The 25343-nt window shown below is 35.5% G+C and overlaps 1 protein-coding gene and 1 non-coding gene across 5 annotated transcripts in view; one reads left to right on the top strand and one right to left on the bottom strand.

Annotated features, from left to right (window-relative positions):
• Positions 1–25343, top strand: part of BRAF (B-Raf proto-oncogene, serine/threonine kinase) — a 140196-nt gene that overhangs the window by 56818 nt on the left and 58035 nt on the right. For 3 of the 4 annotated variants that reach the window (XM_046668904.1, XM_046668903.1, XM_046668906.1), the window contains exons 2-5: positions 1140–1241; positions 12465–12728; positions 21955–22058; positions 22890–22992. In XM_046668904.1, coding sequence (XP_046524860.1) covers positions 1140–1241; positions 12465–12728; positions 21955–22058; positions 22890–22992 — 573 coding nt within the window. The remainder of the gene's footprint in view (positions 1–1139; positions 1242–12464; positions 12729–21954; positions 22059–22889; positions 22993–25343) is intronic. The other variant, XM_046668905.1, reaches the window with a different exon arrangement.
• Positions 1663–1711, bottom strand: LOC124244310 (small nucleolar RNA SNORD42). The gene has a single exon (XR_006889955.1). It is a non-coding gene; the product is annotated as a small nucleolar RNA SNORD42 (small nucleolar RNA).

Here is a 25343-nt window from a genome sequence, read left to right as displayed (position 1 = left end):
AGATCTTTCAATTTATAGAGAGTATATACTGTATAGTGTAATTTGTAAAGCAGGTTCTAAAACTGCTCAGATAAATTGGACTCATTTTTCATCAACAAAAAAAAAATCTGACTTCTTACTTATCTTAAAATAAATATGTTAATATGTGCCTGTATTGTAACCACAAGACTTCTAAATTCTAGGCTGGCTGGATAAATGGATAAGACTTGGAGGCTTGCCAAGAATTTGTTTCATTGATTAAAAAAAGGTCTTCATTTTTTTCCACCTTTTCTCTCAAGGGATTTTCGCTCTTCTCTTATTTGTTGGATACTTTGGAGTTTATACGTATCAGAACAGTGCACCTTAGTAGGATTTGAGATGGATAAGGACTTTGCCTTTCTTTTATAAAGTGGAGAATTACAAAATGGTGATTTTAAAAGGAGAGGAAGAAAGGAAAACTAATTTTAAAGCAGATCAATTAGGAAGAGTACAAATAGACACTAAGGATCTGGAAATTGATTCTCCTAAAGTTATCCATGTCCTCCTAACCTCAGGTTACTCTTGAAGCTTGAAGACCATTGAAATAAGCAGTGTCACAGCATTATTATGAAATGAATATATCTATACTTAACGCAGCCATTTAAAAGGATGCCTATGCAGCCATTTAAAAGGAGTAAAATATGTGTATGTATTGACATGGAAAGAATTCTGAGGCACGTTCAGTGAAAAAGCAATTGTTAAAAATATTTTTATATGTAATATTTATATGATTTGTTTTTTATATATGTATGTATTTGTTTTTTACTTGAATAAAAAGGAGATGTGGAAGGATGCATACCAAACTGTAAACAGTACTTTTGGCAGGGCGCCCAGGAATATGGGGAAGGTGAAAAGAGATTTTCATCATTTATTATGAATACTCATATATTATTTGAATCTTTTATAGTTGAGAATATATTGTATTACTAGTATAGAAAAAAATTTGAAGATGTTTAATAATAAAAGGGGAAAACCACTATATTAAATGATCTCTAAGTTCTCTAAGCTCTAAATTTCAAGAAACACTGGCAGTTACTGCACTATTTTAATAGAAATATTAAAATATTTCTAATTCATATCCTAAATCATTTTTATGTAAATTCTTTTAAAATATTTTTTAGGTATGGAATATCAAACAAATGATTAAATTGACACAGGAACATATAGAGGCCCTATTGGACAAATTTGGTGGGGAGCATAATCCACCATCAATATATCTGGAGGTAAGCTTTTGATTATCATATCTGTAATTTTGAAAAGAAAAAATGAACTTATAAAAAGCATTTGTACTGATAATATTGGTTATCTTAGGAGGTGGTATTAGAAACAGACATGGGAAGAAAGAATTAGCTTTGTCTCTACTATGCTTGTTAATCTTGTTTCACTGGTTAAAATAAATATGTGATATTTTGTAATTTGAAAAATGTCAAAACTCCCTTAAGGGAGAAGTTGTATATAAACTTCAAAATATTACTCTGGTAAAAAAAACTTCTTAAAAAAACAAGAGAGAGAAAGCTTTCTGTTGTGGTGGTCAGCAAACTAGTTACCATATTAGAAAATGGGGAGAATTTTGTAAGTTATCTCTTTTCCTGAACGAATTCTCTCCCCAACTTGGTTTTTCCTTCCTTTTTCTTTTTCCCACATGTGCATCAGTTGTTCCTTTGAAGACATCACAAGTCTCAGGTTTTTGCTTCCTTATAGATAAAATTTACAATATTTAGATAGGTCAAAATTGCTTAGCTTTACTGTTTAATAGTGCCTTGAGGCTTTTGTATCAAGCCTTGAGCATCATTGTAAATTTATAGAGTTAGTCATTGTTTTCAATCCTATGAGGTAGTAGTTACTATTATAATAGCAAATAAGCTTTCTTGGCATTAGTATCCTTATGTAAGTGTCTCAGGTTCCACAGCAAACAAGCTATTAGGGAATTATGCAGTCAGGCTCCACAGCCCATGCTGCTTAGCGCTGTGCATACATGCTGCCTGTCTCTATAAAAGCGGGCTCCAGCTGTAATCACTAGTCATACAGGGAGATAACCCTAAATTACAAATGATCAGGTTACCATTTATCTTCAAATGCCAGAGATTTTTATGCATAGATTGACAGACACGTAAACTAAACTTCTAATTTAGTAATCTAATTACTTTAAAAGGCAAGTTAAATCTTTAGAATTTCGTCAGACAGTAAGTTTGCATTTCTAAAATAAACTTGGAAGTTTGGAAATAACTGGTAATAAGCTGTTCTCTTCTTCATATGGCTTATCCCAGAGCACACTGCCAGTTAGAACTAGAATTGATACCTCTAAATACTAGTCAGTGTACTTTCTAATATCCCATGCTATCTGTTTTGTTTGTATGTCTGAGGAGGACAAGCAAAGGTGTCATAAGGAAGCAGGTATTTTGATGAAAATAGTAATTCTTTGCTTAACCAGCAGTTTTTCTGCCAACCATTTCTGTGTCTTGGGAGACTTTCCCTTCCCCTCAGATACAATAATTTGCATCAATAACCCTGTCTCATTACAGCAGGCATTGACTTCTTCCTCCGTGCACACATTCTTCAGGCTTTTTACTATTTGCATTACGCCTAACTACGACAGTTTACAACAGACTATGCCTCATAGGTTATATCATTAACATGTAGATTCTTATTCTTGAAGACTAAATAGTAACCAGTTTCTCTGTAGAAGGCAGTATAATGTGGTGGTTAAGATGAACCATGGAATCACACAGACGGTATGTTTGAATTCCAGCTGTGCCTTAGTTTCTTCAGACAAGTTACCTAACCTCCCCATATCGCACCTCATTGGTATAATGGGAACAGTATCACACATGTGTTAATTTAAGGATTGAGTTTATAATTATGAAATGGCATAGTTCCTGACACGTAAGTGCGCCATAAATTTTCAATTCATTAATTGAACAGATATTTATTGAGTACCTGCTAATATATGTACTTTTCTAGGCTCTGGGATATAGCAGTTAAAAACCAAAAACAAAAATCTCTGCCTTCAAGCAGCTTATATTTTAATCAGGGGAGGTTATTACAGACAGTAAACATATACACGAGTTGAAACATTGAACACTGAACATTGAAAAATACTATACCATTTGATATAGTATGAAGAGGAGCCTTGCTGGAAATGACAGTATTCCTCCCTGGGGAAAGTTGACCAGCCCAGGGAAAAGACCTGTGGGTATTCATATTTGAAGGCCCTTCACTGAAAAATCAGGTCTACTGATTACGTGCTGAGACCCACCATTCTCCTTTCTGTCTCTATGAGTTTGATTATTCTAGGAATCTCATATTAGTGGAATTATACAATATTTGTCCTTTTGTGAATGGTTTACTTCACTTAGCATAATGTCCTCAAGGTTCATCCATGTTGTAGCCTGTGTCAAAATTTCCTTCTTATTGAAGGCTGAATAACATTCCATTACATGTATATACCACGTTTTGTTTATCCACTCATCTTTCGATGGTTAGTTGTTTCCACCTTTTGGTTATTGTGAATAATGCTGCTATGAATCTGGGCGTACAAATGTTTGAATCCCTCATTTTACTTCTTTTGGGTATATACCCAGAAGTGGAATTACTGAGTCTTATGGTAATTCTATATTTAATTTTTTAAGGAATTGCCATACTGTTTTCCCTAGCAGCTGCATTTTACATTCTGCTAGCAGTACGTAAGACTTCCAGTTACTCCACCTCCTTGCCAACACTTACTTTCTGTTTTGCTTTGTTTTTATAATAGCCATCCTAATGAATGTGAAGTGGTATCTCGTGGTTTTGATTTGCATTTTCCTGATGACTAATGATGTTGAGCATCTTTATGTGCTTATTGGCCATTGTGTTTCTTCTGTGGAGAAATGTCTATTCAAGTCCTTTGCCCATATTTTAATTGGGTTGTTTGTTTTTGTTGTTGTTGAGTTGTAGGAGTTCTTTATATATTCTGAATATCAATCCTAATCAGATACCTGATTTGCAAGTATTTTCTCCCATTCTCTTGGGTTCCCTTTTCACTCTCTTCATAGTGTCCTTTGATACACAAAAGTTCTTTATTTTGATGAAGTTTAACTTATCAATTTTTCCTCTTGTTGCCTGTACCTTTCATGTCATATCCAAGAAATCATTGCCAAATCCAATGTCCAGAAGCTTTTCCCCTATGTTTTCTTCTAAGAGTCTTATAGTTTTAGCTCTTATGTTTAGGTCTTTGATCCATTTTGAGTTAATTTTTGTATATGGTGTAAGGTAAGGGTCCACATTCATTCTTTTGCATCTGTATATCCAGTTTTCCCAGCACCATTTGTTGAAAAGACTGTCCTTTCCCACTGATTGGATATTTTGACAAGTGTCCTTGTCAAAAATCATTTGACCATATATTCAAGAATTTATTTCTGGGCTCTTTATTCTATTCCATTGGTCTATATGTCTTAACTTTATATCAGTACCACACTGAGTTGATTACTGCAGCTTTGTAATAAGTTTTGAAATCAGGAAGTGTGAGACTTTGAACTTTGTTCTGCTTATTCAAGATTGTTTTGGCTCCTTGGGATCCCTTGAGATTCCATAAGAATTTAAGGATGGATTTTTATATTACTGTGAGCACATTGGGATTTTGATATGGATTGCATTGAGTCTATAGATTGCTTTGGGTAGCACTGACGTCTTACAAGTCCTTAACTCTTAAATATGAATGGACAACTAAGAATAACCAGATATTTAAAGAAGGCTTTTAACAGGAAAGATAATGGCAGAAATAGTCAAAAGGAACTCGGAAACAGTGCAGAGAGCAGAAGAAACTTGAAAATAACTATAATTGACATCAGAGAGATGATATGGTAATCTGTTCCTGTTTCGTGGCTGTACTAAAGAAGGAAAAGTAATAGGGAACAAGAAAGAGCACTTGGAAATTAAAATAGTATAGCAGAAAATTTAAGTGTGTCTGTGTGTGTGCGTATAAATAAACAAATGTTGTAAGATAGAAAGTTAAGGAAATCTTCCAGAAAGAATAAAAACAGAGATGGAAAATATTAGAGGAAAGATGAGAAAAATTAGAGAATAAATCTAGGAGACCTATAAAAATTACAAATGCTTTTAGCTGCAAGAAACAGAAACATCCAATAACAAGTTGCCCAAACAAATAGAGGTTTTATTTTTCCCTCCATAACAGGAAGCATGGAGGTAAATTATTCTAAGATTGGTTCTACAGCTCAAAGTTGTCAGATGCTGGAGTGGATCTCTACAGTCTTCTTGGCTTTTCTGTCATGACTGCAGCAGATCTGAGAATCTTGCCCTCACACACAACTGCTCAAAGCAGGAAGCAGGGATCACAGAGATTCTCTTGTGTATTGAGCTCTTTCAAGGAGGAAAGTCTTTCCCAAAAATTTTCTACAAGTCTTTTCTTTACATCTCACTGACCAGATTGGGGTCACATAAACCCCTAGACCAGAGACTATGCTTATGTTTCCTGAAATAAGTAAAATTTTTCCAGTGTTCACAATGAGCTTCAGATTAGTGTGTGCACTGGCAAATAGAAGTTGTGCTATAGTTATTCCATAGCATTTCATCAGAAACACCTTTGATGTTTCCATAGGAAGACAAATCTTTACCTATCTCTGCATCTCTTCCTTATAGCAAAACAGAGAAAAATCAATTATATCACCATCAGAAATTCTCGTTTCTTTTTTCCACGTACTAATTTATTTAAAAACTAGCTTTTAAATTGTTCTAGATTTTCTCCTACTGACAGATGAGTAAAAATTAATATTCTGTTGATTCCCTTAATGATGACTACAGTGAAATGAGCTATAGTACTATAATTTAACATTTGTCTTTTCAGTCTTTCATTTCCTTTTTTCTACCATCATCCAAAGGAAGAAAAGATAAGTTTGCCCTGAAAAGTCATTTCCCAGAACTTTTTATTTTTCTCCCAGTTTTTCTGTATTCATTCATCTAACAGATTACTTGAATACCTACTAGCATATAATGCTACCTGCTTTTCTAGTAGTAGGTTCTTCTTTCTGGGCCTGATATATTGGAGCCTAGAGGAAAAGGATAGTGTTTCTGGAATCACCCTTCATATCTAGTGTTAATACTGAGTCCTAGCTACCGCTGAATTTATATATATGCTAGAGTTCCCTGCAGATGGATGGATGATGACAATAATAGCTCCTAACAATTATTGAGTACTTACTATATACCAGGTACTGTTCCAAGCATACAATAGATGATGTAATCCTCAACCCACCATGTGAGTTATACTTACTGTTCTCATTTCCATTTTATAGATGGAGAAATTCAGGCACAAAGAGGTTTAATAATAACATGGCCAAGGTTACACAAGTAGTAAATGGTGTGGCCAAAGTTTGAAGCCAGACATTCTGAATTCAGAGCCTGTTCTTTTATTTGCTGTATCATTATTGTGATGCTGACAGCTTTTCTGATCTTTAGTTTGTGTAGAACCCATAAAATGTGCAGAGATATTTTATCAAAACCAATACTGCACTGAACAGAATACTGGAAGCCAGGTGCTTCCTGTGGAATGCAGAGCAGTGCATTAAATATCAGTTGGGGACAGTTTTCAACATTTCGTTCTATCTTGTGAGATTAAGTTCAATAAGAATAAATTTAATGAACTGATGATAAAAAATCAAATTTTTATTTCACTGCTTTTTCCCATTATGTTTTAATTAAGTAGATCCTTAGATAATTTTCCTCCCATTTTTAATTGAGAAGTAATTCACATACTATAAGATTCACTTTTTTAAGGTATACAATTCAGTGTATAGTATATACACAAAGTTGTGCAATCATCACCACTGTCTAATTCCAAAATATGTTCAACACCCCAGGAAGAAACGCTTTTACCCATTAGCAGTCATTCCCTCAAGCCCCTGGCAACCACTAATGTACTTTCTATCTCTGTGAGTTGGCTTGTTTGGACATTTCATGTCAATGGAATCGTATAGGATGTGGCCTTTTGTGACAGGCTGCTTTTACTTAGCACAATGTTTTCAGAATCGTTCATGTTGTAGCATGTAATGGTATTTCATTTCTTTTTATGGCTTAATAGTAATCCGTCATGGATGTCTAACATTTTGTTTATCCATTTATCAATTGATAGAATTTGGGTTGTTTCCACTTTCTGGCTATCATGAATAAAGCTACTGTGAACATCCACGTACAAGTTTTTGTATAGACATGTTTTTGGTTCTCTTGGTTATATGCCTATTTCCTATGGTAACTCTTATGTTTTAACTTTTTGAGGAACTACCAGACTTTTTTCCAAAGTGGTTGCACCATTTTACATTCCTACCAGCAATGTATGAGGGTTTGTTTCTCCACATCATCACCAACACTTGTTAATTTTTGTTTTTTTGGGTTTTTTTAATCCATCCTTGCAGGTGTGAATTGATGTCTCATTGTAGCTTTGGTTTGAAATTCCCTAGTGACTAGTGAGTTAAGCATCTTTTTCATGTGCTTATTTGTATATCTTCTTGGGAAGAATGTCTAATTCACATCCTTTGCCCATTTTTTTTTTTTAACTGGGTTATTTGTCTTTTTGTTATTGAGTTGTAATAGTTCTTTATATATTCTGGATAGTAGATCCTCATGAGATATGATTTGTAAATGTTTTTTCATTTTGTGTGATGTCTTTTTTCTCACTCTTTTGAGAGTGTCTTTTGAAGCATAAAACCTTTAATTTTGATGAAGTCCGTTTTATCTATTTTTTCTGCAGTTGCTGTGTTTTTAGTGTGTTGTATCTAAGAAACCATTGCTTAATCCAGGGTCATGATGGTTTATTCCTATGTTTTCTTCTAAGACTTTTGTGATTTTGGCTCTTACTTTTAGGTGTGTGATTCATTTTGAGTTAATTTTTGAATGTGATGTCAGGTATTAGTCCAACTTTATTCTTCTACGTGTAGATATTCATTTGTACCAGCACCATTTGTTGAAAAGACTCTTCTTTACTTCTTGAATTATCTTGACACCGTTGTCGAAAATCAGTTGACCATAAATGTAAGGCTTTATTTGTGGGCTCTCAATTCTATTCTGTTGTTCTGTATGTGAATCCTTATTCCAATACCACCTGTTTCAATTACTGTAGCTTTGTAGTAACTTTTGAAATCTGGAAATGTAAATTCTTCAACTTTGTCTTTTTCAAGATTGTTTTAGTTATTCTGTGTCCTTTGCACTTCCGTATGAATTTTAAGATCACCTTGTGTATTTCTGCAAAAAACCAAATGGGAGGTTGCCCTGGTAGCATAGTGGTTAAGTTCGCATGCTCCACTTTCGTGGCCTGGGGTTTGCAGTTTCAGATTCTAGGCACAGACCTACATACCGCTCTTCAAGCCATGCTGTGGTGGTGTCCTACAGAGAAAATAGAGGAAGATTGGCACAGATATTAGCTCAGGGCCAATCTTCCTCAAGCAAAAAGAAGATTGGTAATAGGTGTTAGAGACAATCTTACACACACACACACACACACACACACAAAACCAACTGGGATTTTGATAAAGATTACATTGAATCTGCAGATCAATTTAGGGAGTATTGTCATCTTAGTAATATTAAGTGTTCTTAGATTCTTTTTTTTTGAGTTAAAAAATAAATGACATGCTCTGTACCCTCAACTAGCTTATAGTTTAGTAGAGTCATGACAAGAACTCAGCTAAGTAGTAAGTAGTAACAGCAATAACTGCAACGAAAATTACTAGTACAACTTATTACTATAATAAAAATATTTGTTGGTAGTCTCTGCAATACAATTTCTTTTATCTGTATTATCTCATTTAATCCTTACAAAATTGTTGCACAAATGAGGAAAAAATTGCCATATAAGGAAGAGAGTGATAATACTCTAAAGGAGGTGAAGAGAAAGAATACCTCTTTTGGATTTTATAAAGGTGAACTTTGAATTAGACTTTGAAAAATAGGTAGGCTTTTGATGAGAAGGTATGGGGTTTTGGAAAGCTGCCTTCTGAAAAAATATCTGCTATCTGCAACATCTTGAAAAACCTAAGGAATTTTGTTGATGGTGGTGGTTGAACTGTGCATTTATGTGAGAGGACTTGCTCATATTTGTAGGGTAAGAAAACAGAGGAAAAGGAAAGTTGGAAGATATAAGAGAAAATGGAGATATCAGTGTGCCAAGGCCACCGTGGAAGAGGCCCTAAACACCCAGTGCTGGTGCTAAATTGAGAGCAGAAGAGGGATGGGGAAAGAGGTGGAGAATTGCTTAGACAAAGAAGAGGAAGCTTTTATATGATGGCTTTGATCTTCAGAGTAAATTTGAAGGTAATGCCATTTTCTCAGTGAATTAAATTTTAGGGGATAAAGTTAGGAGCCAGAGAAGCATAGAAAGGGTTGGAATAAGTATTGTGAGGAATGTAATGTGATGTTAAAAATAGGTAAAATTTTCCACGCAGTAGTGTGAAAGACTAAATTCCATGAATTGATAGTGGAACTAATTGGCCTAGTTTTATTATTTTCTCCAGCAATGTGTGGTAACCTAAGAGAAAGAATCGAGTGGTAGGATTTACCCCAAATTGGTATTTGACAAGCAAATTAGTAAGAGAATAAGTATCAGCAGGGAAACTAAGATGTTACCAGTGGCATTGTTGAAATGGTGAGCCGCAAAGTATGGGAAGTAAGACAACAAAGACCCAAATCTGAGAAACCTGAAGGGATTAATGTTGACCATGAACAGGTTAATATGTTAGTTAGATGGAAATTTAAGAAGGTGGGATAAATGTGTGTGTAGTGGGGCATGGGAGGTTCCAAATTGAGATCTAGCCCTCCTTTGGAACTCTTTTGTAAAGAACTGTAGTGTTCTCTGGATCTGAAAGGTAAAGTGGAAATAAATGCCTTTAGAGATAAGAGGTTTAAAGAACTTTAAGGCAGGAGTGTTAAAAGAGTAGTCAGCATCCACACTGAATGCAGCCAGGATAATGGGGTGAAATGAGCCAAGCCACTTACAAAACAAGGTAGGCAAGTTCCTTGGTAGATTGCAACTGTGAGGATAGAGAGAGGTGGAATAAGCATGTAAATGTTTTGTATTTAAGGAAGAGCTATTGATAAATGCAATGAAGTAATAGTCCGTAATCTACAAGGGAGGGGATAGTATATTTTCAAAAATTAAGGCTAACATTTTCATAAAGAGATAACATTCAGAAAATTTATTACTTTTTCTAAGGCTAACTTTGTGCAGTAAATGTACTGCCAAGATGACAGTATAAGAAGATTTAATTTATGCAAAGAGGAACTTTTTTTTCCCAAACTGTGTCTGTATAATCTTGAAAGTGTAGAAATGGTGTCAGTCTATTTTTGTAGTGTGAGCCCCAAACAGTACCTGGCACATGTATGCTCAATATATATTTATTAAATGATTAAAGGTTCAGTAAGTGGATCATATTGAAAGAGATGCCCTTAAGTAATTAGCCCTTGGAAGTGAAAGCTAAGTAGAAATACAGCTCAGAAAATTTTGAATTGGTTTGGTTATAATGCCCTGAAATGCTATGAAACAATTCAGGGTCAGTGTAGGACAACTAGTAGGTTGTAAAGAAGAAGAGGGCATTTTTGTGTAGTTTAGGCCGTTTACCTGAGTAGCTCATTTTAGTATTTTCCCTTTTTTGTCAAAATTATATGGTAAGATCTAGCATACCAGGTACAGTGGCCCTTGTTGAACTGGAATTTCTCCTTCATTCTCTTCTACCTTTGATAATTCTCCTTGCTTGTAGAATGAAGTTCAGGTTTCATAGCATGGTATATATATCCTCTCTACAATTTGATCCCTTACTCATTTTTCCAGTCTTATTGTTTCCCTGTGTTCCTATCTTCATTTGAATTCCACAGATATATGTTGATCCCTTACTATGTCCCAGACATTCAGCTATACTAGTCTATAGTTTTTCTTGTCTTAAAATGTCTTATCTCCTTACTTTTTCACAGAATTTCTCCTGTGCACAGTACTCTCTTCTCCCCACTCACTCCATCCATCTAAATGCTAATCTTTTAAGGCCCCTTGCTTCCTCATCTCACCTTCTATCAAGAAGGTTCTTTATTTCTCATGTACAGCACTTACACAAATAAAAATACGTCTTTCTGCTTCTCTCCAGCCCAATAGTAAAATCCTTGAGAGATGAGAAATGCCATTTTAAAATCTATGATTCTCCGTTGTAACCTTCTATGAATGTTTGTAGTATTGCATCTCTTTGGGGTGATAGGGAGAAATGGTGGACTATGGTTGGGGGAAGGTGGTTACCACTACCTTAAAGAACCATGGACGGGGCCAGCCCCGTGGCCGAGTGGTTAAGTTCACGTGCTCCATTTCGGCGGCCCAGGGTTTTGCCTGTTTGGATCCTGGGCGCGGACATGGCACTGCTCATCAGGCCATGTTGAGGTGGCGTCCCACATGCCACAACTAGAAGGACCCAGAACTAAAGTATACAGCTATGTACTGGGGGGATTTGGAGAGAAAAAGCAGGAAAAAAAAAAAAAAGATGATTGGCAACAGTGGTTAGCTTAGGTGGCAATCTTTAAAAAGAAAAGAACCATAAACATATATATTCCAATTCATTCCATCTCTTTACTTTCAATTTCATTCTGTTTTCAAGAATCTTCTTTTAGAATATGGTATCTTATGTGGTCATTTGACTTTATAGCTTTAGTCAAATGAAACTTGTAGAAAGATACCATGATGGATAATGGCCCCAGAATTTCTTTACTGCAGTGTGTAAGCCACCTTTTCAAATAAATTTCCATTCTCTAAGAAGTATTTGATGGGGAAGGAGGTCATCAGATATTCATAGTGAGAAAAATAAAGTATTTTACCTGATAGTTATTTCAGAAAGAAGGTGGCAGTTATATGTCTCCAGGCCCTATTGAGGAGGTTTTGATGGTAATGGTGAGATCTGGCACTGTGTACCTAAGTCCTCTTTTTTGACAAATCTATCACTTCATCTCCTTTTCAATTTTTCTTTCTTCTTTGAGAGAGAGAGAGGGAGGGAGAGTGTGTGTATATATGTGTGGTATGAAACTTTATATGCCTATAACTTTTATGGAAAAAAATTTTTTAATGGAGGGGCTACTTATCATTGAAGTAGTGTGATGTTTTATCTTATGTTAGGTATGTGGTTTGGAAGGCAAATTGTGATTTGACCAGAAAATTGCAAATACTATGTATATTAATATTCATATATATTCTATTCATCACATATATATGTGTCAGTTTCTCCATGTAATGTAGTGTCTTATAACAAAAGATTTATCAATTTAAAGGTAAATGTTTTTCTTTACAGTACTTCAGCACTTATTTGTAACTTGTAACTTAAAACCCTGTTAGCTAGATTATAAGGAGGTTATAATCAAAGACTTAAATTTCCTATTTCCTTTTATTACTGTAAGGAAAAAGTCCAGATTCAATGTAAGTCTACTTTATTTTATAGGCCTATGAAGAATACACCAGCAAGCTAGATGCCCTCCAACAAAGAGAACAACAGTTATTGGAATCCCTGGGGAATGGAACTGATTTTTCTGTTTCTAGTTCTGCATCAACGGACACCGTTACATCTTCTTCCTCTTCTAGCCTTTCAGTGCTACCTTCATCTCTTTCAGTTTTTCAAAATCCCACAGATGTGTCACGGAGCAACCCTAAGTCACCACAAAAACCTATCGTTAGAGTCTTCCTGCCCAACAAACAGAGGACAGTGGTGAGTCAACTTTTAATGTCATCATTGCTTTTTCTTTGTATTTTTCAGAAAGACCAGTTGTTCAAAATGAAATATATTATCACTTCATACTCAGTGGTCATAGAAATGGAAGCATCCATTTCAAATGAGAATGGAAAAGATGTAAATATTTGGTGCCAAAGTCTGTGTTCCTTAACTGTAACAAATTGTATTGTCCTTAGTGTCGGATTTGATGTTTAAACCTATTTACCAAACTTGAACCACACTCAAATCCAAGTACTAGTTCAGAATCAGTCAGAATTTCAAGACTTGAGCTTGTTTGTTGTCTAACATATATCAGGTAAAATTCATTCTTCACTCTTGAGAAATCTCTATTCAGATTGCTTATCAAATGTTGGATTTTCAATGTGGTTGATATTTTTCCTCTTGTCTATGTAACTTTTGATTATTATTAGTATCACCATTGGAACAGGAGTCCTCTGTAAGTAACGTTCAAAGTAAGGGAATTAGCAGAAATATTATGGAGGGTTTATAATCAATCCTCAAGTGCGACAAGTACTATCAGTAGATTTAAAATAATGCACCTCTATACATCACTACTTTTTATAATGTATATGATTGCTTTTGATATGACTAAAAACCCATTTCATTTCCAAATACAACTGAAGTCAAAGTAGTTTTTAATTTTTTCCTCAGACAGCATTAGTAGTAATGGTGGTTCTTCATGGAAAAATTTTGCTCATCTGTGCTATAGTGGCCTCCAGTGGGGTCAGTTTGTTACTCTGCAACAGAGGCATGTGAGTGTCAGTGTGTGGGGACACAAGACTAGGCCTCCGGCAAGTGTCACAAAGATGGTTGGAACTCAGATCTTCACATAAGCTGAGCCTTTGAACAGTTTACCTTTAGTGAAAGTGTGAACTAAGAGAAAATCTATTCACCAACATACATAAATAACAAAGAAACTTGTCTGTCTTTGCCTGGGCTCCAGATACAGGTTAAAGTTTCCCCTGTGAACTCTTAACTATACACCTATTCTCATCATAGTTTAGGGTTCATATTTGTACTGCCTGCATTGCCCAGGAACCCTCAACCCAAGAAATTAACATAACTATTGGTCATGGAGTGCTAATAGCACCCAGGCACTCGGCAGAAGCAAATGCAAACCCTCCCTTGGCTCATCTAGGTCTCATGGAATTCACAGAGTGTCCCACTGACAAGCTCAAAATCCCACGTTATAAGCTATACAAGGAAAGATATACAAGGAAACAGTCTACCATCAGTGAGTTAGAAGACTTAAAAACAGCAAGATTAGATTCCTAAAAGAGAACCAAGTAGAACTTCCATGTGGTCTTAAAATTTAAAACTTTGTAGATGACAATTATCATCTGTGAAGTATTCTTTTTTTTTAAAGATTTTATTTTTTCCTTTTTCTCCCCAACGCCCCCCGGTACATAGTTGTGTATTCTTCGTTGTGGGTTCTTCTAGTTGTGGCATGTGGGACGCTGCCTCAGCGTGGTCTGATGAGCAGTGCCATGTCCACGCCCAGGATTCGAACCAACGAAACACTGGGCTGCCTGCAGCGGAGCGCGCGAACTTAACCACTCGGCCACGGGGCCAGCCCCATCTGTGAAGTATTCTTGCTAAAAATGATTGCAGTGAATATCAAGCTCCTGGACCTTCCATTTTATAAAAAATGCTGAGGATAGAGGAAAAAGTTAAACACCATGAGGAAACAATTAGACAAATTCAAAATGTGGACATCTTACAAGACAAATGGCCTGGATTAGTATCATGGTGGATAAAAAGGTTGAGGATTATTCTACACTAATCAAGACTAAAGAGATATAACAACCAAATGCAGTATGTGATCCTGGTTTGGGACTAAGATGGGGAAGACCTATAAAAGACATTCTTGAGACTTGGAAAATTTGGAATGTTGATGAAATATTAGATGTTATGCAATTATTAATTTCCTTAAATATGAAAATAATCATGTAGGAGAATGTTTTTATTCTTAGGAAATACATGCTTAAGTATTTAGGGGTGAATTGTCATGATGCCTTTAACTTTTGCCCCTCTTTTTTGGAAATATAATGCATACAATAGTAAAATGTACAAATCTCAAGTGTACAGCTCAGTGACTTTCTGCAAATGTAACTGCCATGCAGATCAAGATATAAAACATTTCTAGTGTTTGAGAGGATTCTCCTGTGCCCTCTCCAATTCAGTACCCTCCCTCAAGAGTAACCACTATTCTGACTTTCGTCTCAATCAATCAAGTTGTAAGTTATTTTCAAATGGTATGATGGAAAACAAAATGTAGAGAGAAAAAACAAATATGAAAAAATAATAATTTTAGAACCTAAGTAGAGAGAATTTGGATGTTAATTGTACCATTCCTCCAAATGTTCTGTATGTTTGAAATTTTTCATAATAGCTTTGGAAAAATTCAAACAACATAGAATAAAGATAAAATAGAAAGTTCAGAAGAAGCAGTTGTCACTAGGGAAAAAAACTATTGAGCATATTGATGCTGATTTGAGAAAGTATCAAGGTAAAACTTTAAATAAAATCTCAATGTCAAGCTACTTACAGCCTATTACAGAGCCGTGTTAAAAAGCTGTATAAAAATTAAAATATTTTATTTACTTTGCAAAACTCGATGGATTATATAAAAAGTAGATTAAACCCAACTGAATGAAGGGAGCATTAGTGAACTCTGGAAAGCAAGGAAAGAGAGTTTCAGAAAATATAAGAGGTTAAGAGATATGAAGGATGGAGTGAACAATTTTATTATATGTCTCAAAGAGTTCCAGAAAGTAAGACTACAAATAAAGGAGTAGAGCAAAATTCAAAGAAATGATGGCTAACACTTATAAAAGACATATGAAACTAAAGATTTGGAAACACAAGCACTGAGTTAGATAAGTAAATTTGAATCCATGCTATTAGACATAACAAATGAAAGAGTATTGTTTCAAAAGAATTTAGGAAAAAAAAATATATAAAAGAATTACAGTTAGATTATCCAAAAAAGTTCTTCATAGCAGCTATGGAAGCCAGAAGCCAACAGAATATATATGCATAGTGCTGAGAGATGCCTGTAAGTCACCTTGGCTAAACTGAGTTTAGCTAGCTAGGTACACTATGAGTGATGGCACAATAAAGGTGTTTCCTGATGAAGGAGTTTGCTTTTCCCAGACTGTGCTTAAAGGAACTACCCAAAAATTACTTTAAGAAAAACATTGAACACAGAGGAATGAATGAAAAGTAAGAATTAAACCTAAAACTATAAAATTTGTAGAAGAAAACAGGAGAAAATCTTTGTGACCTGGAATTTGGCAACAGTTTCTTAAATATGACACTAAAAGCACCATCCTTAATGAAGATATTGATAAATTGGACTTCATCAAAATTAAAACCTTCTGCTCTTCAAAAGACAGTGCTAAGAGAATAAAAATACAAACCACAGACTGAAAGATTTGCAAAACATATATTCAGATCAAGAACATGTATCCAGAATATATAAAGAGCTCTTAGAACTCTATAACAAGAAAACAAACAACTCAATTGAAAAATAGGCAAAAGATTTGAACAGGTACCTCACCAAAGAAGATACATGGATGGCAAATAAACACATGAGAAAATGCTCAACATCATAAGTCGTTAGGGAAATACAAATTAAAGGCACAAGATACCATTACACATCTACTAGAATGGCTAAAATGAAAGAGTGACTGTGCTAACTATTGACGAGGATGTGAAATAACTGGAATTTTTGTACACTGCTGGTGGAATGTATAATGGTATAACCACTTTGGAAAACAATTTGGCGGTTTTATTTAATGCAATCCCTTCCAAATACCAATAGCATTTTTTGCAGAAATAGAAAAATCCATTCATGTGGAATTTCAAGGAATCCTGAATAGTTAAACATTCTTGAAAAAGAACAAAGTTGGAAATCATTTCCTGATTTCAAAACTTATTACAAAGCTACGGTAATCAAATCATTGTGGTACTGGCATAGACAGACATATAGACCTTTGAAATAGAGTCCAGAAATAAATTCTCACATATATGGTCAAAGCATCTTTGACAAGGGTTCCAACACCATTCAGTGGGGGAAAGGACAGTCTCTTCCACAAGTGGTGCTGGGAAAACTGGATATGCACATGCAAAAGAATAAAGTTGGACCTTTACCTTACACCATGTACAGAGTTCTCTCAAGTGGATCAAAGATGTAAATATAAAAGCTAAAACTGTAAGACTCATAGAATAAAACATAGAGGAAAACCTTCATGACATTGCATCTGGCAGTGGTTTCTTGGATACGACACCAAAAGCACAGGCAACAAGAGGAAAAATAGATAAGTTAAACTTCATCAAAATAAGAAACTTACATGTATCAAAGGACACAACAGTGAAAAGGCACCCTGTGGAATGAGAGAAAATATTTGAAAATCACATATCTGATAAGGGGTTAACATCCAGAATACATTTAAGAAACTCCTACAACTCAACAACAAAAAACCCCAAACAACCCAATTGAAAAATGGGCAAAGGACTTGAGTAGACTTTTCTCCAAAGAAGGTATACAAATATACAAATGGTCAACAAACACGTGAAAAGATGCTCGACATCACTAATCATTAGGAACATGCAAATCAAAGCCACAATGAGATACTACCTCACACCCATTAGAATGGCTACTATCAAAAAAAGAAAAAAGAACATGTCTTGGCAAGGATGTGGAGAGATTCTAATCCTTGTGCATTGCTGGTGGGAATGTAAAATGGTGTGACCACTATGGAGAACAGCATGATGGTTCCTCAAGAAACTAAAAATAGAATTACATATGATCCAGCAATTCTACTTCTGGATATATACACCAGTGGATTGAAAGTGGGGTTTCGAAGAGATTATTTGTACACCCACATTCATAGCAGTATTATTCACAATCACTAAAATGTGGAATCAACCCAACCATGAACTGATGAATGGATAAACAAAATGTGGTATATATATACAATTGGAATATTATTCAGCCTTAAAAAGAAGCAAATTCTTACACATTCTACAGCATTGATAAACTTTGAGGATATATTGCTAAGTGAAATAAGCCAATCATAAAAAGACAAACTGTATGATCTCATTTGTATGAGGTACCTAGAAAAGTCAAATTCATAGAGACAGAAAACAAAATGGTGGTTGCCAGGGCCTGGAGAAAGGAGAGATGGGGAGTTATTTAATGGGTATAGAGTTTCAGTTTTGTAAGATGAAAAGAATTCTGGAGATTTTTTGCACAACAATCTGAATGTACTTAATACAAGTAACTATACACTTAAGAATGGTTAAGGTGGTAAATTTTATGTTATATGTATTTTACCACAATAAAGAAAAAAAACAGTTTGGCAATTTTGTAAAAAGTTAAACACTCACCTAGCATATGATTCAGCCATTCTACTTCTAGGTATTTACCCAAGAGAAGAGAAGGCATATGTCCATACAAAGATTTCTACAAAAACATTTAGTTGTTTTATTTGTAACAGCACCAAACTAGGCATAACCCAAATGTCCATCAGCAGATGAATGGTTAAACAAGTTTTGCTATATCCATAGAATAGAATACTACTCCGTAGAAAGAAATGCACTACTGAAATACACAGCTGTAGTTGACCAGTATACTGTGGTATACCAAAAGTAGGCTTGCCTGGATCAAAGAGAAATTTGCATTTGTAATTTTGATAGATACTTTCAAATTTTGCTTCATAGGTGTTGCTTAATTTTGCACTGCTACCAGCAATGTAAGAGATGCCTTTTTACCATAGACTCAGCAACAGAATATGTTGTCAAACTTTTGGATTTTTGCCAGTCTGGTAAATGAACAGCATCGTGGCTGGTTTGAGTTTGCTTTTCTCTCTCAGTGCGATTGAATACCTTTTCATATGTTTGAAGGCCATTTCTATTTCTATGAACTATCTTTTATGTCCTATACCCATTTTTCTTTTGGGTTGATGGTCTTGATCTCAATTGTTCAGCAGCTCTCTATCCGTCAGGAAGATTATATGCCTGTTATATGAGTTGCAAATATTTTTTCCCGGTTCGAATTTGTCTTTTGACTTTGCTTACTCTGTGTTTATTAGTATTGCCATCTAAAAGGCTCTTAGTTTTATTTAGTGGAATTTAATATTTTTTCTTTTGTGGCTTCCAGATTTTGCATCATAGTTATAAAGGCCTTCTTCACTTCAGATTATAAAGGAGTTTACCATGGTTTTTTTCCAGTTCTTTTATGGTTTCTCTCTTCCTTCCTTCTTTCACTATTTAAACCTTTGATCCATTTGGAGTTTACCCTAGTGTACAATATGAAGTATAAATGAACCTTTTTTTCTAGATTAGTTCTAGTTGTCCCCACATCACTTACTAAAAAGTTCATCTTTGCCCTATTTCAGATGCTGTCTTCATGTTATTGTAATTTCTTTTATGTATTGGAGTCTGTTTTGATCTTTCAGTTCTGTTCCATTGGTCTGTCGGTTTGTTGAATAGGCGCTATCATGAAGGAGCAAATAGTACAAAAAATCAGCCTACTGGAGTGGAATGAAGAAAGACTGATTGATAGATTTTCCCTTGGTGATAGAGTGGAAAACCCAATTTTTGCCTGCTGATGAAATATATACATGCCTTGGAATCAACCTGTGCTGAGAAGCATTAGGGAGCATAGCTGTATTTGAAGATGGCATTACTGGGGCACATGAGGGAAATTTCCAAAGGAACTGGCATAGATAGCCTCAGTTCACTGATGCCATATTATGGAATTTGAATTTTGCCCTATAAATAATGGGAAAATTTTAAGCGGGCTCATAAAATGTAAGATTATATTTTAGGATGGGATTCTAAATCTGAGTTCATTGAGCTCCTCAGTAGTCCATATGTTGGTTTCAGGTTCAATGAACCCCCTGAAATTTTATGTTCCAGAGAGAACATCTGAGGCCTTCCTCAGATTCTCAGAAGTCTTTGACACACAGAAAAGTTAAGAATACCTTCTTTAGAAAGATATCTATGGTAACATGGGATAGGATAGGTTGGATGGGGTTTAAAACTACAGATAGGGTTGCCAACCAAGAAGTTGTTGCATTAGAGTAGGTGGAATATGAGTAGCAGAGGGAAAGAGTGAGCTTTCCCTTCATTCTTTCTGGAATGTACAGCCAGTTCTCGCTGTTTGCAGTAGGTATGTTCTATAAATTTGCTGCAAACACTAAACCATTGCTCCTAGGGGAAATACAGGTTACTGTTATATAAATGAGCCAAGGTGGCCTCTGTATATTGGCTTCTAGGTTCTTTATTTCTTCACAGCTGGCTGGGGCTTGTTAGTTTAAAAGCCCACTGGCATAGGTCACTTGTTTAGAGTATGAGAGCTAGGACAAGAAGGCCGAGTGTTACTTTGTTCAGCCTCAAGTGGGATGGCGTTTGTTGGGTAACTCAAATTTTTTGCCGTTCTGCGCATGTCTGCAAAAGCGCTGCAAGTATTGATTTGGAGGTTACAAATAAATTGTAGTGAGTGGACAAATTCCGCAAATGCAGAGTACATGAATAAAGAGGATTAACCGTACTGGTCCCATCTCTTGAATACTTCCAATGATGAGCCTACTCCTTCATGATAAACTTGCCTTGCTAGGTAGTTTTAACGGTTATAATTGAGCTAAAATCTGCCTCCTGTTTTTTCTAATTGTATGTCCTAATTTGGCTTTCTGGGTTGTTCTCCGTTCAATATGTTATTTAAATTCAGTTGTCTTATATTCACCTTTACTCCATTTTTTTCCCCTCTGGCATAAAGATTCCCAGTTTCTTTGGAAACATGGTTTGCTAAGTACTTTCATGGTTTAAAAGAATGGAACCTTTAATTTTATTGTTATTAACTAACACATTGCCTCTGTTTCCACTCCCATCCCCCCCATAAAAAATAACCATCCTGAACTCCCACTCTCTCACTTTAGTCCACACTGTTTGTCAGTTCTCTTTCAGTTATAAATTATTCACATTCACTGGGGTTGGGCTGGGGGTTGGGCACCTGCAGAAAAGGCCAGAGTAGGGATAACTTCAAATATGTAGAAAGGTTCTTCTTATCTCTTTCCAGGGCGCCCTCCTTCCCCACTCCCAGGGTCATCTCTACTTCTCACTAGGTTAGCTTCATTCTGTAACCAGATTTTCTCAATGTAGTGGGAAAGATAGCCACTGGGGGCTCCAGATTTCTGTCGTCTTGGCACAATGTAACTACAGTAGAGATAGGGACTTCTCACAGCTAGTGCCCTTCTGTCAGTTTAGGGAAGAACTCCTGTGTTGTTTGTGTCTAGTCCTGGATCAGTTGCTTTTGCCAGGGATATGAGAAACTGATTAGCCAGCTGTTTCATGGGTAGCTAGAAAAGTAGCAACCCTTGACTGATAGCCTCTCTAGTACCATGTGGATTTTTAGGGTTGGGCAGGTTCCCAGAGGAAATAGGAATGCTAGGCAACTAAACAACAAATATTAATTACGCGCATTAAGACAAGTATTTTCTTCCTCTTATGTTTAGGATCAGTAAGATGTCTTTTAAGGACCATCAGTGTGGTTGAAGGGTTACAGTTTTCAGCTTTGAACAATGTTGGATCAAAATTGAATCTGCTTTAATTGTTAACATCTATTATTTCTCAGTGATGGGTACATAGATGTCTGTTATATTTTCTGTTCTCTTTTATATGTTTAAAATATTCCATAATTTTAATAAAAACCAAATCAATTTTGCTTTAAGTTGGTGAAAATAACAGATATTTGAGTTATAATTTCCCTTTAATATTAAGTTAGCTTTAGAAATGATGTTGTCTCTGGGGCCGGCCCGGTGGCGCCGTAGTTACGTGTGCACGTTCCCCTTCCGCAGCCTGTGGTTCGCTGGTTCGGATCCCAGGTACAGACGTGGCACCGCTTGGCAAGCCATGCTGTGGTAGGCATCCTACATATAAAGCGGAGGAGAATAGGCACGGATGTTAGCTCAGGGCCAGTCTTCCTCAGCAAAAAGAGGAGGATTGGCGGCAGATGTTAGCTCAGGGCTAATCTTCCTCAAAAAAAAAGAAATGATGTTGTCTCTGACATAGTAATCCATATGACCTTTTAAAGATACTATGTTGTAAAGGTAAATTATTGAATTTTGAGAAAATGATGTGAAAAAATACCTAATTTATTCCCCTTACCTCATATCATGTATTTATGATACTATAGGTACCTGCAAGGTGTGGCGTTACAGTCCGGGACAGTCTAAAGAAAGCACTGATGATGAGAGGTCTAATCCCAGAGTGCTGTGCTGTTTACAGAATTCAGGATGGGTATGGTTTGTATGTGATGTGAAGTTTTGTTTAAAAAAAGGAAAAAAAACCCTCAGATAGTAAACTTTGGGGTTTTCTGTAGGATCTGTACCCAAGCCTAGGAAATTGAAAATCAACTTCAGAAAAAAATATTAAGTTCACCTAAAGAAATCTTGTAGGTCCTTTGAGGAGTTAACATTAAATAATTTTGTGTGATGATAGTGTTTATTACTCTAATTAAATGACTTTACTTGGAATTTGAGATTCTTACAACTTTTGAACCATTTAGAATGTGCTTTATTTGAATAGTGGACTCTTCCCAACTGCCCTGTTTTTAATACGAACTCTCAGTTTCATAAAAGGCTTATCAAAATTAACATTTTATATTGAACTATTTTTCTTTCAGAATGCATCTAAAATTGTGCCAAGACCCCCCCAAATTTTGAATCCCAGTTTAAAAAAGTATTCTTTTTGGGGCATGTTGTCCCTTGAGTACTCTTTTTCTTTGAAAGGATAGATAAATATCCATACCTGTGATTTTTTTTTTCTTTTTTTTTTTTTGGACGCCAGGAACAATCCATTTTCTGCTGTTGTAGGTCTTTTCTGGAGCTGACTTGAAGAAAAGAGTACATCTCTTTACCCTGCTGTTTGTCCAAGAGTGATACATTTATTTGGGGTAAACTTAAAAATTAATTTATTGCCATTTAAATTTCTAACGATGGAAGACCAGGGAGCCAAACCTCCCTCACCATTACTAGCCCCTCAATAACCAAATTTTCATATCTTCAGCATGAGGTATATGAAGATTTTTAGGTATAATAACCAAGAAAGATTTGTGTCTACACTTTGCAGAGAGAAGAAACCAATTGGCTGGGACACTGATATTTCCTGGCTCACTGGAGAGGAATTGCATGTAGAAGTGTTGGAGAATGTTCCACTTACAACACACAACTTTGTATGTACCTTTACATTTTTTTGAAATGTCAAAAATGTTTGGGTTCTTGTGAATGAATTTCTATTTAGGGAATATGAAATATGGATGAATAATTTGAGAATTGATATTTTACCTAAGTTGAAAATCAGTTTTGTTCTTTAATAAACTCGTATTTAAACTAAAGAGTTTTATTTTAATCATTGTGCTTTCTTTTTAATTTAAAACAGCAATGCATGTCCATTATTTAAAGAAAATAAAAAGAAAATTTGAATGGTACAAAAGTAAATCAAGTAAGAAAGTGAAAATACTATACTAGATGTAAACATTTGTTAATAGTTTATTGTATAGTATTCCAGATTCTTTCTCTTCTTTCTGTGGATACAAACGTGTGCTTATACCTGTGAGCCCTGAGTTTTCTCTTTTATCTTTTTTCCTCCCTTCCCATCACTTCCCTTCATTATTTTCCATTTCTTTACTTTTCTTAAACTAAAATTGGAATAATGTTTTGTGTAATATTCTTCACCTTTTTTTACAAAAATGCATCATGGACATCTTTCCATGTCAGTACACCTCGCTTTATTTTTGTAATGATTGCATAGTAGTCCATAAGAATATAAATTAGGTATATTTAGCCATCCCTCTATTAATAGATAAAGTGTTTTCAAAAAATTATATACAGGACTAAATAGAATCTTTACGCATATATCTTGACACACTAGTATAAATGTTTCTGAAGGATAGGTTAATGGAAGTAGAATAGCTCTCTTTGAGGACTTCTCCCTTTATCTGGTTTTGCTAGAAACTTGCCAAAGCTAAGTGTCACCAGTGTGAGGCCTGAAACATGGGACCTCTCCGCCTTAGAGAGGAGGATAGATTGCCAGAGCTTGAGAACCTATCCTCTAAAAGGGTAGGCAGAAGCCAGGATTAGAGTGATCTCTAAAGCAGGAATGCATTTCTGACTTTTCTGTATATATGGAATTTTAACTGTAGTTTGTTTATTCTAGATGGATAGTTATTGCTACCCTTTTGGCATCAAATGTTTTCCCATGTGCCTTGGTGGTTAGTACAGCTGGGCTCTTAAAACAGACGATTGATGAGATGGTTTGCTTGGGGGTTTGTGCTTTCGGGGCTCCATTACTGGTGAATAATTATATCAGGTTTGTGCTTCAATAAATAAGGCATCTTTTAGATGAGTGTAAGATATGCCTAATGTCAATCAAATTTACTGTGTAACAAATAGTTTTATAATGATAAGCTAGAAAGTTCATTACTATTGATTTTTTTTAACTTGTGGAATTTGAGTGGATAAATCTTAAGATTTTTATTTAAATTTTTAGGAATCCAAAAACAGTTGAGCTTACATTTCATAGTGATTACTACTCTTTTTCTTAATTATTCTTCTTAGCTAGAAATTGGATATGAGGAGGTGAAAGAAGACCTAAGTTGCTAACCACAAAATAGTATTAAAATAGTGCCTCAGGAAGGTCCTCGCCACAAAAGGATAATGAAAGCCAACTGCAGGTTAGTTCCAGAGTATGGAAATCCTCACAACACAGTTGGAGACCGAGTAGCAAATATTTATTGAGAACTTTCCATTTGCCAACACTGTGTCTGATCTGGGGATATGACAATGAATAAGAAAAACAGTATATTCCTGCCTTAGAGTAGAGAGACATGATTTAATAAGAAAATTTCATAAACATTCTTAATTACTGTGTATGTATAAAGTGCTAAAGATGCACAGAATAGAGACCCTTAACCTGGCCCTTGAGGGATCAGGAATGTTTCCCAGAGGAAGAAATATCTAAGCTAAAGCCTCATGGATGAGAGAATAGCAGATGAAGATTGAAGGGAAGAGTACTCTAGACAGAGGGAACAGCAAGAAAACATGCTACCTTTTCAGTTTTGAGAAAGTTCAGAATGGATGGTACAAAGTCGGAGAGGGGGTGTGTTACAGTGTAACAAGAGTTATGGTAGAGTAAGCAGAGTCCAACTCATGAGAGTCCCTGTAAGCCATGTTAAAGATTTGGACTTCCCTCTAAAATAATTGGAAAGTTAACAATTGTAAGGAGGGGAGAAGTGTGATTAAATTTGTGTTTTAGAGCAATTGCTTTGAGTGCCATATAGGGGCAAGAGTAAAAGCCTATGTTCTGCCTAGAAAGCAAAGAATTCCTCTCTTTGCTTCTCTAGTAATGGATTTTGCTGGCTACTCAAGGAATGCTTCTTATGCCTCCTGTTTTCATAGAATCTGTTATAAAAGCAGTTCCTTCAGTATTTACCTATATCCCAGGAGTTCTTGGGAACTGGTGGGGCGCAGGGTTGGGGAAGGTAGAGAAACAAGATTTGAAACAGATGCCATGTGTCCAGCCCTT

Source organism: Equus quagga, chromosome 8 (genome assembly GCF_021613505.1).
Source record: "Equus quagga isolate Etosha38 chromosome 8, UCLA_HA_Equagga_1.0, whole genome shotgun sequence".
NCBI lineage: Eukaryota > Metazoa > Chordata > Mammalia > Perissodactyla > Equidae > Equus > Equus quagga.
The sequence above is the reverse complement of the archived record's forward strand: the minus strand, read 5'-3'. Positions and strand labels throughout refer to the sequence as shown.